We start from the raw sequence: 16459 nt of genomic DNA on the forward strand, positions 1-16459 counted from the left end.
AAGAACCTGCAAAGAAACGATACGGCGCAGCTGCGGCCGATCGCACTCCGACGCTCAAGTCAGTGACGGTATCACCAAAAACTAAGAGAACTGGAACCGTGCAAATCCTCTCTCACAATCAGCTCTAACTCGCAAGCGTAAAGTGTATGAACTGAACGCGCGTACCTCAGAAAGTTCGTTAAAAGCTCTTATATACCTGGTGGCTTTCTTTCTCCTGGCAGTTACAGACTTGGACACGTGGCTCGCATCCAACTGTACACATGCCATCATCTGGAGGCTCCCTGACTTGGCGCTGCTTCTGCTCTCATTTTGGCTAAGTTACTTATGCATGGTACTGCCCAGTGCATAGCTAACTTAGGAGTGCGATCTCTACTGGAACTGGCGAGTTAGGGGTTTTTCATACACCTTCCCTGTGGTCTCGCCGGCCGCCTTCATAATCTGCTTCTCCTTCATCTTCGGCGATGTGCTCGCTCTGGCGATCTCCGACCGCTTGGTCGCCTGGGTCTACATCTGGCGACTTCATCTTCAACCTGGCGATCGCCTATTCTGGTAAGCTGTGAATCAGAACACGCCCGCTTAACAACTGGCGACTACACGTGCCCCCCGACTTCCTTCCCTTCTGCCAACCTGGCGTCTTGTCAACACGCCTACACTGTAGCAGGATGCCACGTCATCACACCCGACCACCAGGGCGGTACAGTTATCAAATCTTAACAAACTCTTTAATTGCATTAAAAGATTGGTCAAAGCATTTAATGACTGGAGCGTAAGCAGTTAAATCATTTAAAGCTCAGTCAAAGATAAAACAGTTTTTCTGTTATGGTCCCAAAACAAACAAACGGTTGTTTCTTCGAATCAATCGGTTGTTTTGGTTCTTAACAGTTCAACCATTTTAAAAACAGTTTTCAATCTTTTTCTCAAAACATCTAAGTACAAACAATTGGTTGTTTTAACTTAGTTTGAAAACATTTTACTTTCATAAAGATTCATATGCTTATGCTTTAGATTCGATCAATGGGGTGGATTACAATACTCAAACTACCCCAGAACTATACTAAACCAGCACAGCCAAGGCTTCAACATCCTTCAAAGGGTTTGGATTCTTCAAAGCTTGAACACCACTTGGTTCAACATGCTTTACCTCTTTCACGGAGGTTGGACTTTTCATGGCTATTATAGCGGCACACTTTTCAGGGTTTACCTCTATCACACGCTCGGTGAGTAGGAAACCTAAGAACTTACCTCCCTCTACCCCGAACACACACTTCTTTGGGTTCAGCTTCAACCTTTACTTTGCTATTGTGGTAAACCGCTCTTCCAGGTCGGCTACATGCTGCTCCTTCTGCTGGGTGGTGACCACCATATCATCTACATATGCTTGGACATTCCGCCCTAGCATGGGCGCCAACACTCTGTCCATCAACCGCTGGGAGGTGGCACCTGCATTCTTTACTCCAAAGGGCATGACCTTGCAATAATAACAAGACAGTTTCGTCATGAACACTATCTTGCACTTGTCCCTGGGGTGAATCATGATCTGGGTGTAACTAGAAAAGGCATCCAGGAAGCTGAGTAATCTGCATCCGGAGGCGCTGTCCACCAAATCATCAATACTGGGCAGCGGGTAAGAATCCTTTGGACATGCTTTGTTGAGGTCCGTGAAGTTAACACACATCCTTCACTTTTTGCTGACCTTCTTTACTAGTACCACATTGGCTAGCCACTCGGGGTACTGAATTTCCCTAATGTGGCCAACCTTCAATAGCTTTTCTGTCTCTTATCGTACGACCCAACGCCTTTCTTCGTTGAACTTTCGCCTTCTCTGGCGGACAGGTCGGACCTGGGGGTCCATGGTGAGACGGTGACACAGGAAGTCAGGGTCTATACAGGGCATGTCGAAGGCAGACCACGTGAAAGCGTCAAGGTGTCGTGTTATGACCTCAACAATCTGATTCTGCGACTCTTGGCTTAAGGACCGCCCAAGTTTGAATGTCTTCCCACCGATCTCTCTTTCTACCACGTCCCCTGCAGGCTCGGGTCAGTTCTCCCGGGCGATCTCTACGCGGGTCACCCCGTCTTCTCTTAGGCGTCTGGTCGTGACAACAAACACCCTTATCTTTGTTTTGAGGTTGTTTTCGTAGCATTTCATTGCCTCTTTTTAGTCAGATTTAATGGTAATCACCGCACCCTCAAGGGAAGGCAACTTCATCTTCATATGCCTCGTGGAGGCAACTGCTCCTATCCTATTTAAAGCTCGCCTACCTAACAATATATTGTAGGCGGAGGGAGAATTAACGAGATACCTGATGTTGGTAGTGCGCGAGGTCGTGCCATCCGTGAACGTCGTCCTCAACTCGATGTGCCCACGTACCTCCACCTGGTCCCCTGCAAAACCATACCAACATCTGGTGTAGTGATGGAGATCAAGATCAAGAAGAGATAGAGGTTGAAGATCAAGGACAAGAGGAGGTAGAGGTCGAAGTTGAAGAAGCTCAAGAAGTCATTAACCTACCTTAAAGGCTTACAAGGAGCAAGTTTAAGGAATTAGGAAGTAGTGGTAGATTGTTTTCTCTTTTTATAGTGTCTTTTGTATAAAAAGTAGAATGTTTAAATACATAGTTTTTAGGAAGGTGCTTAGAGGGAAACATTAGATACCTCTTTTGTAAAGCATCTTTAGGCCTTAGTTTAGAATTTTCTAGAAGGTGACTCTTCATGAGTCACTATAGGCGTTAGCTTAGGAGACTTTTAGGTAGCTTGTGGTACAAGCTTTGTAGCATCATGACCAGCCCTTGCTCCTATAAAAGGAGGGCTTGGGTCCTTGTAAATTCATATTTGATATTTGAAGTAACAAAACTCTCCCAAATTGGTGATTGAGTGTAGTGAGAACTTGTCTTCTCCTCTTCCTAGTCTCATCTTGAGAGCCTTGGTTCCCTCAAGTGGCGGCAATTCACACTTATCTTGGAGCTTTCACACTTCAAGTGGCGTGTTCATCAACCAAGAACTACAACCACATAAGTCTTCTCTATTTTCCATCTACTCCTTTCATCCCCATGTCCATACGAATTCCTAAACATGTCTTAGGTCCTTTCTATTCGGTGTTTTAGCTTAGTTACATGTTTTGTTCGGTTCATCTTCTTAATTGCTGAATATAATCGATTCATCTTCCTTCTTCCTTGCTTTTGTTCGGTGCATTTCATTTGTGAAGCATTTTAATCGGTTCATTTGCATTCTTGCACCTTTTAATCGGTTCATTTGCATTCTTGCACCTTTTAATCGGTTCAATTGACAAGAAATGGAACTTCCATATGAGTTTTGGTGTTTGGCGCAAGTTTTGGTGAGTTCTTGAAACATAGAACATTGATCCATTTCCATAAAAGTGCCTCTTCATTCTCCAACTCAAGTTGATTCCATAAAATGTCAAAGAATCATTTATATCTTGCTATTGGAATCATATCATGTAGGGCCTTAACTGGTCCGTGGACAGTTGTAACTGGTTGAAGGTGATCAAGAACATCACGTCGGCTGAACTTCCTTGGTCCACGAGGACGCGGTGCACCTTCCTTCCTGTTGTGAGTAGCGAAATCACCATTGGGTCATTGTCATGGGGTATGACATCTTGGAGGTCGGCCTTGGTGAAGACGAGGTCGACATCGGGTGTTTGGTCTACCTGTTGTACCTCCACCGCCATTACACCTCGTGCGTACTTCTTTTGCTGGGAGACAGTGCATCCTCCCCCTGAGAATCCTCCTGAGATGGTGTTTACCTCCCCGTGGATAGGCACCTCGTGCCCTTGATCCGCCCCTGCAGTTACCAACGCTTGGTCGTCCTGCGGCTCTTGAAGATAATCCTTTAAGAAACTGTACCGTCCCGTACCCGGGCGTTGACAAAGTCAAAGTCAAAGTCAGCGTCGAGGTCAAAGTCAACACAAGGCGTCGCCTAGGTGAGGCGACGCCAAGTGCAAGCATCGCCAAGACGGGGCGTCGCCAAGATAAGACGTCCCCTAGAGCAGGCGTCGCCAAGGTAAAATGTCACAAAAGCAAGGCAATCACAGTGTTGCTCCCTGATACCCATGGGTAGGAAAGACCATGGAGGGGGTGACGCCGTGGGGAAGCCTCAAAACCCCGATAACCCGGGGTAGCATTAAAGAGAAGAGAAAGGTGGCTTCAAGGCCATAGTAATAGCGCCAGTAGAGAGCAATCTGACTCGTGAAGTGCCCATATCGCCCCAGAGAAGCCCTTGGGATAGTTACGACTCATGAGAAGGGTCACGCCCACGGGCAGCCAGGTGTAGGGTACGAGAGGAAGGTAGATACGCTTTCAAAGTGAGTGACTAGAGGTTTGGGGGCATGAGTTGGCACCCAAAAGATCACCCCTTGCGCAGATGCACTCCCAAGTAGGAGGGCTCACATGAGGGAACACCCCCAAGTGGGGTCACGGTGCTGTGAGGCCCTCCACGTGTAATAGCAGCCAAGTCAGAATAGAAACGTCAATTTGTCAGGTACAAGGTAATTAAAGCTATTTAATAAAGTTTACGTTTCGAGCGTTTAAGGTACTTTAAATGCTCCAAGCGGTTTAAACGTCTTAAAGGCGCTGAACGTTTTATAATTAAATGCGCTTTAAGACGCTTTAAATGCTAGAGTAGTTTAAATAGCGCCTCGAATGTTGGAAATGGGGTTTGAACTTTTGGCAAATTTTTCCCAGAAGAGACTCTAGTTGCTTGCTCGAGTCTAGAGGCTACGCACAAGGGACTAGAGAAAAGTTGTTTGCCAGAGGTAGAAATAGACACAATACACAGTTCTTTTTATCACCTTCAGAGCACCATCCACGGTGTTCCGATACGGAGGTGCAGAGTTTTGGTGTTTCTTGCCAGCTGACTTGAGTGTCGGAGTGCAAACGGCCGCTAGGGCGCCCTTTTGTCCTTCTTTGCAGGAATCCACAGGTAACCAGTGGGAAGGAGTCCCTAGCTGACGGGTGAGGTTGTGTACGAAGACGTCCCAGGTCAACCGGCCGGAACAGAAACCGCTTTTCACCAGCTCATCTAGTTGGTGTGCCAAAGCCATGCAATTAAATATGTAGTGGCCATTTGCCTGGTGGAACTCACACCAAGCGTTCTTGTTGGGCCCCATCTTTCTATCGGTCTTTGCGGGTACCTTCAGTCTTGCCGCTATGTTCGGGATAGCGATCAACTCCTTGAGTTCTACTCGAAAATTATGCTTCGGGGCTGGGTCCCTTCGTTTGCGCGTCCCCGTCTGGGTCCGCTCATAGGGTTTTCCCGTCCCCTTTTTCTCCGTGGTTGCCTCGTGCACCCTCATAGGTTGAGGTCGTGTTGTCACTCGAGGTCGGGCAAGACCGACAAGACCTTGTTTTTGTGTTACTCAATCATTTGCGGTGATGTGTGCTAACGTTCGACGTCTAATCTCTGTGAACGTCTTCAAGTAGAACCTTAGCAGCGATTCACTGAAAGGTCCAGGTAGCATTCCTTTAACAAAGGCATGCACTGTCATGGCCTCATCAGTGGGTTTCAACCTCACCGCATGGACCCCAAACCTGTTCAGGTAGTCCTTCATGGCCTCCCCCTGATACTGTTTGACGTCGAAAACATCATAAGAAAGTCGGGTGGGGGCTTTGTTAACAAGGTACTGCTCCCTAAACAGCGTTGCAAACTGGTCAAAGGTGGTGATGTGTCTGTCAAGAAGGCTAACGAACCATTCCAACACCGCGTCTGCCAACGTGCTCATAAGCAACTTGCAGTACACAACGTCTGATCCTTCGGTGAGCATCATTTAGGTGTGGAAGGCCGTGAGATGGGCCTCTGGGTCCTCTACCCATGTGAAGGAGACTTTCGGGCCTAGAGATGTTGTTGGTAACGCCTTATTCATGATTGCTTGTGAGAACGACATGGGACGTGCCCTAAGTGGCACGGGTGGGGCACGCTCGTCCGTCGCGCGCTCCCCTACTTGTTGGAAATCCTTGCACAGTTCTTCACTGGCTCTGCGCAGTTCTGCGTTGTCCGCTCGTGACGTCGCTATTTCTGCTTGGAGGGCACGCATCGTGTCCAAGATTTGCTGCGTGGTAACGTTGTCCCCTCCGAGGGGCACAATTCCTGTGGATCCAACGGTTCTTTGCCTCGTACTCCTCATATTGTTTGTAAAGACTCCTAACGTGATTGCGAGTGGGACTTGTCTTTAATGGGCCCCACGGTTGGCGCCAAATGTTCCTGCCGGTTCACTCGCTCCGCCGGTTGACTCCAACAACTGCTTTGGCCCTTCGATCTTGCCTGAGAATCGTGCTTTCTTGATCAAGAAACCTCTCAAGTCAGTATTAGGGCAAAGAAACACCACGTGTATAGAATAACTTCAGTCTTAGAAACTGTGTACCTTACCAGGGTTCTTGGCACCCTTTATATAGGCTGAAAGTAGGGTTCACCTTTGTGTCGTTACCCTTGTCTAGGGTTCCTTGGAGAATGTCCTTGCGCCGCTATTCATAGAATCTTGCAACGAATGACAGAGTGGCCGCTTGGGTACCAACTTCTGCACCTAATCTCTAGTGCCATCTGCTTCGTGGGTGCCCTAAGTATTCACGTGCCATGCATGCAACTTTCACTGGAAACCCTAACCCTAATGGGCCTTAACGCCTCCCAGGATTATCCTCACGTGTTGTGCCTCCATGCGTCATACACACCACGTGCATGGATCCTTCGTGACTTAGGCTTCCCACATATCTCATGTCTTTAACTGTTAACTTAGCAAAACTCTAGGGCCCACCTTACGTGTCCTTCTACAATGTCCAGACGACCGATGTCCAATCTTCTCCCTCTACTAGTGAGGTCCGATATCGATCTCCAACATCGGGGCTTGGGATACAAATATCAAAGACTAACCAATTCCCTGGTAGGTAAGTCTGGGGGCCACCTCACGTGGCCCCCTTCCATTGCCAAGCATCGGTGCGCGATGTCTGAGGTTAGTCTCTGGGTCGATGACCGAGGCTGGTCGAGACACAAATAAGTCTTCTTTAGGAGGAAAAACTTTTTCCTCATAATCTAGAACTTCTTCTTTGGGTGAAGAATAAGCCTCACCCTACCTAATACACTTTTGATTTTTGAGAAGCATTGACCTTCTATGGGATTCAACAACATAGAGGCTTTTACCAAGACATTTAAAGCATTGAACTTCTCTAACTATAGTTTCCTTAGAAAATTCTCCATTTCTATATTTTTTCTCTTTCCTTTTCTCTTTGTTTTTCTTTTTCTCTACTCTTATCCATTTCCTGTCATCTTCATGTTTAGTTTTTCTATTTCTTTATTCGTATCCATTTCCTGTTATTTTCATGTTTTGTTTTTCTCTTTCTTTATTCTTATCCATTTTCTTTGATCCTTCATGTTTAGATGTAGAATTGGAGGAATAGCCTTCCTTTTCAAAATCCTAGATGTACACACAAATTTTGTGTGAAAAGTTTTTGTACCGTCCCATTCCCAGGCATTGACCAAAGTCAAAGTCAAAGTCAAAGTCAAAGCCAAAGTCAAACATATGGTGGGAACCATCCAGGGAGCCCAGGGAAGAAAGTCAACAGGTTGACCACTTAAGGCGTCGCCAGAATGAGGCGTCGCCAGGTTTAGGCGTCGCCAGGTTTAGGCGTCGCCATGTTAAGACGTTGCCAAAATGAAGCATCGCCAGGTTAAGGGGTCGCCAGGTTAAGGCATCGACGGTGTCACCCCCCGATACCCACGGCTAGGAAAGACCGTGGAGGGGGCGACACCACAAGAGGCCTCGGGCCTCAGTACCTCAGAACAATAATAAAGAGAAGAGAAAGGTGGCTTCAAGGCCATATTCCCAGTACCAGTGAGGAGTAACCTGACTTGTGAAGTACCCACGCCACCTAAGGGAGGCCCCTAGGATAGATACGACCCATGAGAGGGTCACGCCCAGGGGCGAACCATGTGCTTGGTACGAGAGGAAGGTAGATACACTCCCAGGGCGAGTGACTAGAGGCTGGGGTGCATGAGTTGGCACCCAGAAAGTCACCCCTTGCGCCAGATGCACCTCGAGGAAGGAGGACTTACACGATGGAATATCCTTAAGTTGGGTTACGGTGCTGTAAGGCCCTCCACGTAGAATAACGGTCAAGTCAGAAGAACACGTAGCAGTAAGCATTGAAACATCAAGGTATATAAGTTTCCCTAAAAGTTTGCTAAGGTACGTTTTTATTCAGTTCACGTTTTGAACGCTTTAAAGCACTTTAAATGCTTTAAATGCTTTGAACGTTTTAAACGCGTCGAAGGTTTCTAAGTGCTTTAAATGCGCTTTAAGACGCTTTGAATGTGCTTTAAGACGCTTTGAATGTGCTTTAAGACGCTTTGAATGTTTTTGACGTTTAAAAGAGGCTTTAAACGTTTGAGACGGGGATCCAGACTCAGTTTTTACACACACACTCTAGTTGCTTGCTCGCGAACCCACTTTACGCACAGGCAATTAGAGAGAAATTAGTTACTCAGTTATTCAACCACCTTCAAAGCATCCATTCACGGTGCTCCGATACAGAGGTGTGTTCTTTGATGTTTCTTGTTAGCTGACTTGATCGTTGGAGTGCAAACGGCCGCGAGGGCGCCCCTTTGTTCACTTCTTTTGAAGTACTCACAGCGGCTAAAGGTGAGGAGTTGGAACAAAGACGAAGGAGTCCTTGATATGCGAGTCTTAGCTACGCACGAAGCACAGTCTGGTCAACCGGCGGGAACATTTGGCGCATGGACCGCCTCAGACATGCGAGGCATCAACCCAAATTTTTTGTGCCACCACCTCACCATGGACGCCAAGGTTCACCCTGTACGACAGAGGAGGAGGAAGTTCAACGAAGAGAGGTGCCTCGTCGTGAAGGAAGAAACACAGAAACAGCTAAGCGCTGTACAGATCAGGGAGATACAATACCCTGAGTGGCTAGCCAACGTCGTCTTGGTGACGAAGGCGAATGGGAAGTGGAGAATGTGCGTAGACTTCACGGACTTAAACAAGGCGTGCCCTAAAGATTCGTTCCCCTTACCTAGCATTGACGCATTGGTGGATAGCGCCTCAGGGTGCAAGATGCTGAGCTTCTTAGATGCATTTTCGGGGTACAATCAGATAAAAATGCATCCAAGGGATGAGAGCAAAACGGCGTTCATGACGGAAACGTGCAGTTACTGTTACTAGGTGATGCCATTTGGGCTGAAGAACGCAGGCGCCACCTACCAGAGACTAATGGGCAAGGTCCTTACACCCATGCTGGGAAGGAACATGCACGCCTATGTTGATGACATGGTGGTGACCTCTCAAAAAAGAGGGCGACACCCAGCTGACCTGGAGGAGCTATTCGCCACAATAGCCAAGTACCGCCTCAAGTTAAACCCGGAGAAATGCGTTTTTGGCGTCGAGGCGGGATAGTTCTTGGGATTTATGCTCACTGAGAGGGGAATAGAGGCGAACCCTGATAAGTGCGCAACAATCATTGCCATGAGGAGCCCAACTTCAGTGAAAGAAGTGCAGCAACTGACTGGGCGGATGGCAGCTTTGTCAAGATTCGTATCTGCTGGAGGTGAGAAGGGCCACTCCTACTTCCAGTGCCTCAAGAGGAATAGCCATTTTGCGTGGACAGATGAGTGCAAAGCAGCATTCCTCAAGTTGAAGGAGTACTTGGCGACGCCACCGGTGCTTTGCAAGCCACGAGCAGGCGTCCCCCTTCGTTTGTACTTCGTTGTGACCGAGTGGGCTATCAGTTCTATGCTGGTCCAGGAGCAGGATCAAGTGCAGAGGCCCATCTACTTTGTAAGCAAGGCTTTACAAGGCCCAGAGTCGAGGTACCAGTCATTGGAGAAGGCGGCGTTGGCAGTAGTGTTCTCGGCCAGGAGGCTCCGCCACTATTTCCACAGCTTCACAGTGGTGGTGATGACGAACGTCCCCATTTAGAAAGTGCTTCAGAAGCCAGATGTAGCTGGAAGGATGGTTCGCTGGGCAGTGGAGGTGTTAGAGTTTGATATCTAGTACGAACCCATGAGGTCCATCAAAGGGCAAGTCTACGCAGATTTCGTTGCAGAGGTCTCACCAGGAGGAGGCCCTCAAGAGGTGGAGCTAGGATCACAGTGGATGCTCTCAGGGGAAGGGTCCTCCAATCAACAGGGGAGTGGCGCGGGAATAATCTTGGAGGGTCCTAACGGGGTGTTGATCGAGCAAGCCCTACACTTCGCCTTCAAAGCAAGCAATAACCAAGCTGAGTACGAGGCGCTGATTGCTCGAATGCTCTTGGCCAAGGAAATGGGCGCACAGAGCCTCTTGGCGAAGAGTGATTCACAGTTGGTCATAGGGCAAGTGACTGGGGAGTATCAAGCAAAGGATCCGCAGATGGCAGCGTGTCTAAAGTATGTCCAAGTGTTGAAGGGAGCTTTTGCTACGTTTGAGCCGGTGCATGTCCCTAGAGAGCAAAATGCCAGAGCTGAGCTGCTCGCCAAGCTGGCCAGCTCAGGCAAGGGGGGCAGGCAGAGGACAGTCATCCAAGAGACGCTCAAAACACCACGAAAGTTTGTGGCAGACAACATGGTGGATGTTCTTCACATCAGCATGACGAGAGGAAAGCCAAGGAGCCATCGCTCTTTGATTCAAGATGCGGCAAGGACACCCCGCATCAACACCTACGCGACCTCGCCCGAGGGAGAGAAGTGTATGCAAGTATGTGCTTTGGAGGAAGGCGACTCGTGGATGACGCCTTATAGGCGATACATTGCAGATGGGATTCTCCCAGCAGATCCTGGAGAAGGAAAGAGGATAAAGAAGAACTCTGCAAGGTACACTCTCGTTGATGGAGTGCTATTTAGGCATGGGTTCACGCATCTAATTCTGACATGTGTGAGTGGCAACGAGTGTGCGAGGATCATGTCAGAGCTTCACAAGGGGATTTGCGGAAGCCACATGGGGGGAAGATCATTAGCTTCCAAGGTGATTCGCGCAGGGTTTTATTGGCCTTCGGTGAGGGAGGATTGTGTAAGATACGCCCAGCGATGCAAGCAGTGCCAGATGCATGCAGACTGGCGTAAGGCGCCTCCATAGGAACTGAGATCGATTTACAACCCATGGCTCTTCCACACATGGGAAATCGATATTCTGGGGCCTTTCCCTCTGGCGATAAGGCAGATGAAGTATTTGATAGTCGCCATCGAGTACTTCACGAAGTGGATAGAGGCAGAACCAGTGGCACAAATCACTGCGCACAAGGTACAACACTTTGTTTGGAAGAACATTGTGTGTCGTTTCGGAGTGCCTAGGTGTCTTATCTCAGATAATGGCACTCAGTTTGCGAGCCAGCAGTTGGTGAAGTTGTGTGCAGAAGTAGGAATCAAGCAGGTGTTTGCATCAGTCGAACACCCCCAGACGAATGGGCAGGTGGAGTCAGCAAATAGAAATTTTTGAGGGGATTGAAGCGAAGGCTTGAGAAAGGTAAAGGAGCGTGGGCAGAAGAAGTACCAAGGATCGTGTGGGCTTACCACACCACACCTCAATCTTCCACCATGGAGACGCCATTCAGCTTGGTATATGGGTCAGACGCCATGATCCCGGTGGAGATTCACGAGAGCTCACCCCGCATTCTGAGCTTTGTGACAGAGGAGTCCAATGCGGAAAGAAGGGTAAATCTAGACCTATTGGACGAGGCCAGAGAAGAGGCGAGGATAAAGGCGGAAGCCGTGAAGAGAAGAGTGGAGCATCAGTACAGCTCTAAGGTGAAGCCACGGCAATTCCAAGTTGGTGACCTGGTCATGAGGAAGGCTCATCCTTACGAGTTGGAGAACATGTTGTCTCCCAAGTGGACCGAACCTTTCAGAATAACTGAAGCCAAGGGAAATTGTTCGTACAAGTTAGAGACTCTAGAGGGGGGGCCCATCCCACGTAGCTGGAATGCAGCCAATTTAAAATTTTATTTCAGTTGAAGAATTATGAAGTACACAATTGTAAAGGGGACACTCTTTTTCCCTCTCGGGGGTTTTTTAATGAGGTCACCCAAGTAAAAAGAAGTTCAAGAAAACTTTGTCTCCGTTTTCCCCCGCACACAATGTAAGAGCAACGATTAAAGAAACAAAAAGCAAAGGCTCAAGGCGTTGCCAGGTGTGGGCGTCGCCAGGGTGAGGCGTCGCCAGGTGAAGGCGTTGCCAGGCGTAGGCATCGCCAGATAAGAGAGTGGGTGTGAAAATTAAAGCAAGTAGCGGGAGCACATGCTCAGGCACAGGCGTCAAGTCAAAAGGTACGCTCAGTATAAGTTAAAATCCGGGTGTCTAGTCCCTGAGTAGAGGTTAAGGGATTCCTTCAGGACGCCCCCTCCTCAGGTAGGAATAGCTAGCCCCAGTGTCTGATGTTTAGACACCTCGCAAGGAAGTGGCGAGGGGCGTTTCCTTCGAGTGTGGGCATCAAACAGCAAGAAGTTTCGGAGCAGTGGAAAACTAGGTCACTTGGTGCAGATACACGCACTTGAGGAGAAGCACCATCCTTCGGGAAACCTTCTCCTTAGGCGTAATCACCAACATCCCTGGTCATCTTGGCATTTAGACACACCAGGGACAATACGACGATGTTTCTAACACGCCTCTCCCTGGGCGTGGGCACCAAGAACACTGATCGCCTTGGTGTTTTTAGACACCCTGGGGACGAAACGACACTAACCCCGGGTGGGCCTCTCCTCAGGCGTAGGCACCATGCGTGCAGAGATAAGGGCAAAGTTGCCTAGGTGTTTAGACACTCCGCGGACGATACGGCATTGCTGTAATAGGCCTCTCCACGGGCGTGGGCACCAAAAGCGTGACTTTGTCCCAAGTGTTTAGACACGCTGAGGACGATACGACCTCGCGTTCAGTAGGTCTCTCCTCGAGCGTGGACACCCAGTACAGATAAGATAAGCCCTCCTCGCCTTCGAGCGATGTCGAGGCCGCAGAGGAAGAGATAAAGCCCTCCCTCGCCCTTGGGCGATGTCGAGGCCATAGAAGAGACGAGACCCTTTCTCATCCTAAGCAATGACAAGGCTAGCAATACCTTTGGCAGTAAGCGCCTTGGGACCCAAGAAAGCGAAGAGCAAGTTGAAAATTTTGCAAGTTAAAAAGGCAAAAGAAAATCGAAGAGTAATAAGAAGAAGAGTGAAGAGCACGAGTTATCAAAAGCCGTAAAGACAAGAGAAGTCCTCCTTCACCTTCGAGTGATGATGAGGCACGAAGAGAAATCCTCCTTCACCTTTGAGTGATGATGAGACATGAAGTTAAGTCCTCTTATGTCTTTAGGCGATGGCGAGGCAGGCGACGCCTTCATGAGGTAGATTCCTCGCAGATACGAAGGCCAAGAGAAGTTTGAAGCAAAGAGATCAAGAGAGGGGTATGCATCACGACTCAGAAGGAAGAGTAAGAAAGAAAGTCACGTGCTACCTAAAGAGTTAAAGGCGAAGCGATGAAGAGATGCATCGAAGGTAACACCTTTGATATAGTAAAGAAAGCAGAAGCAGATAAAGGTGCAAGAGAAGTTAAAGGCGAACAAGAATGTAAAGATAAGAGTCGAGTGATATTTAAATAAATAAAGTTGGATGTCAGAGTTACAGATAGTTCAAAGGTGTAAATACAAATTTACAAGGAAGATGAAATCAATCAAGTACTGCTCATTCCCCGAGGTCGAGGGGAACCACCTTTCCATCAACAATTTGGTTGCCAGGGTCACAGTTTGAGGTGTCAATCCTTGGGTTTTCGCACGTGTCTTGGGCCAGAGCCTCTTTGAACCCCCTCATTAGTTGTATGATTGGGGGGGGGGGGGGATCTCTAAGGTCTCTGGGGCAGTTGCTTGAGCGGCGGGTGCTTGTGTCGATGGCGGTGCAGATTCTGCCCCCTCCCCTTGGTCCAGTTGTTGTGTGGGAGATGTGGCGCTAGGAGGGTTGTCCCTTAGGGACCTTCCACGTTGGGGGGATGCTGATCGTGAGGAGATGACTCTATTGGTCCTCCTCCTCTTGAAGACCTACCCCTCACCTGAACCTTCGTCATCAGAGGGGACGATGAGGACGCCCTTGCCCTTGTCAAGAGGGGCTGGGGTGGAAGTGTTGGCCACAACCAGTGGGACTTCAGCGATTGGAGGGGGTGAGTTAGGTGTTTGGAGGGTGTGGGGCGAGTTGGTTGTTTGGGCGGTATGTGGTGAAGTTGGACTTTGTGGAGTTTCTGGGGGGTTTCTTTCAGCCATGGGGGTGTCAGAGGCGCCAGCCTTCGCGGAAGTCGCCTTGGTGCGAGCTTTCAAGGCCTTGGCCAGAGCAAGACGCCTTGACGAGTCCATCACTGAGGCTACACCAAGACAAGCAAAAGAACAAAGGGTTAGAGCCAATATCAGTTAAGCATGAAACATCAGATACACATGGTTACACACAAAAGTTTAGAGCATATAAACAACACATACAACAGTAAGAGAAAGCATGTTAAGGGGCAAAGATAAAAAAGACAAGTATGGGCGTAGATTCTGCAACCAAAGTACTGGGAAAGGGCGTCCGCATCAAACTCACGAGCTATGAGCTCCACGGTGTTGAAGACGATTCCCATGCCAGCTAAAGCCACTCATACCTCTATATCAGCAGAGGGTAGTTTGTCTAAGGACTTGGGCTTAATCAGCCTTGGCTCCTTCACCCAATATAGGGGGAAACCATCCAGGGTTGTGGGGTCGTGTTTGGTGCAACACACCCTGAAGAACTTGCCCTTCCATCCTTTGTAGGAGTTCTGGAAAAGGGTGAGGAGTATCCTTCCAGCCACTCCAGAGAAGCTCATCCAGAGGCTCTTCCCCTATTTCTTCACTTCGAAAAAGTGGAGGAAGATGTCCACTGATGGTAGCAGGCCCAAGTACCCGCTTAGAATTCGAATGCCCTGATGAATGCCCAGCTGTTGGGGTGTAGCTGGGCAAGGGCTACATTGATTTCGGTAAGCAACTCCCTCTCGAAGCCTGAGAAGGGTAGGCGAAGACCGGTTCGTTTGAACACTGTCTGGTAGAGGAAGAAGAAAGGCTTCCCACCGTTGGACCTATCATCTACGCAGACCGGCTCCCCGGGGGTGCAGTGACGAACGGAGATATGGGAGTCGTGTCTACTGGAGAAGGCATTGAAGTTGTAAAAACGTGGGTCACCCAGATGGTTCTCCACATCTTCAACGGTGGTCAGAGTCGAACATTCGGCTAAGAGTTCATCAGAGGCCCAGGGGTAGTGAGCCCTATAGTTGATCCTTTGGGGTGGTGGATTGGCGGTTGTTTTTGTACACACCATGGATTGATGAAAAAGCTGAAGAAGGAAGAAAGGAAAAAGGTTTAGCAAAATGGGGTTAAGGCAGAAAGGGGAAGAGAAAACCCTAGAAAAACCATACCCCCGCGAGAAGTTAAGAAAGGGAGAAACAGAGAAGTGAGGAAGAAGAACAAAAATGCAGAAATATAAATAGTCCCAGGCAGTTATGAGAGCAATACAGTAAAGGGAAAGAGTCATCGAAGAAGAAAAACCATACCTTTAAGTGATCGGATTGATGAAGGTTGGGGGTGCGAGGAGAGAATGCAGAGAAAGTTTTTGGAGAAGAAGGTGAACAGTATGAAGGAATGGGAAAAGAGATGAAACAGTGCCTTGAGCGCGCGTTTTTGAAAGGTTATAACGTTAACTTGAAGAAGCGCTAGCGACACTCATCCCTAGCCGTAGGATCGTGCCACATGTCAAGAGATTAACGAGCAACTTAAAGCGTCACATCTTCAGCACAAAGAATGTCACGTCAGCTCCTCAGAGAATGTCACGTCAACTGCTCAAGGGAATGTCACGTCAGCAGGAATGCCACGTAGATGATAGGGCGGGACCTTAGTCTTTTTGCTGAAACAAGTGTCAGCTCAAGACTGGGGGCTTGTGTACCGTCCCGTCCCCGGGCGTTGACCAAAGACAAAGTAAAAGTCAAAGTCAAAGCCAAAGTCAAACATATGGTGGGACCCATCCAGGGAACCCAGGGAGGAAAGTCAACAGGTTGACCACTTAAGGCGTCGCCGGGATGAGGCGTCGCCAGGTTAAGGCATCGCCAGGTTAAGGCGTCGCCAAGATGAAGAATCGCCAGGTTACGGCATCGACGGTGTCACCCCCCGATACCCACGGGTAGGAAAGACCGTAGAGGGGGCGACACCACAAGAGGCCTCGGGCCTCAGTACCTCAGAACAGTAATAAAGAGAAGAGAAAGGTGGTTTCAAGGCCATATTCCCAGTACCAGTGAGGAGGAACCTGACTTGTGAAGTACCCACGCCACCTCTAGGAGGCCCTTGGGACAGATACGACCCGTGAGAGGGTCACGCCCAGGGGCGAACCATGTGCGTGGTACGAGAGGAAGGTAGATACACTCCCAGGGCGAGTGACTAGAGGTTGGGGCGCATGAGTTGGCACCCAGAAAGTCACCCCTTGCGCCAGATGCACCTCGAGAAAGGAGGACT

General features: G+C 48.9%; 2 protein-coding genes across 2 annotated transcripts; one reads left to right on the forward strand and one right to left on the reverse strand.

Moving 5' to 3' along the window:
• Positions 1 to 5374: 5374 nt before the first annotated feature.
• Positions 5375 to 5782, reverse strand: LOC137834043 (uncharacterized). Its single transcript, XM_068642108.1, has one exon. It carries the CDS (start codon positions 5780 to 5782, stop codon positions 5375 to 5377), a length of 408 nt encoding a protein of 135 aa, XP_068498209.1.
• A 5744-nt stretch (positions 5783 to 11526) lies between these two features.
• Positions 11527 to 11943, forward strand: LOC137834044 (uncharacterized). Its single transcript, XM_068642110.1, has one exon. The coding sequence runs from the start codon at positions 11527 to 11529 to the stop codon at positions 11941 to 11943; it is 417 nt and encodes a 138-aa protein (XP_068498211.1).
• Positions 11944 to 16459: the final 4516 nt, after the last annotated feature.

Source organism: Phaseolus vulgaris, chromosome 5 (assembly GCF_000499845.2).
Source record: "Phaseolus vulgaris cultivar G19833 chromosome 5, P. vulgaris v2.0, whole genome shotgun sequence".
NCBI classification, from domain to species: domain Eukaryota; kingdom Viridiplantae; phylum Streptophyta; class Magnoliopsida; order Fabales; family Fabaceae; genus Phaseolus; species Phaseolus vulgaris.

What these genes read in the sequence shown, in the direction of transcription:
- LOC137834043 (XM_068642108.1), bottom strand. Translation starts at nt 5,782, where the DNA reads ATGATGCTCACCGAAGGATCAGACGTTGTGTACTGCAAGTTGCTTATG.
- LOC137834044 (XM_068642110.1), top strand. Translation starts at nt 11,527, where the DNA reads ATGGAGACGCCATTCAGCTTGGTATATGGGTCAGACGCCATGATCCCG.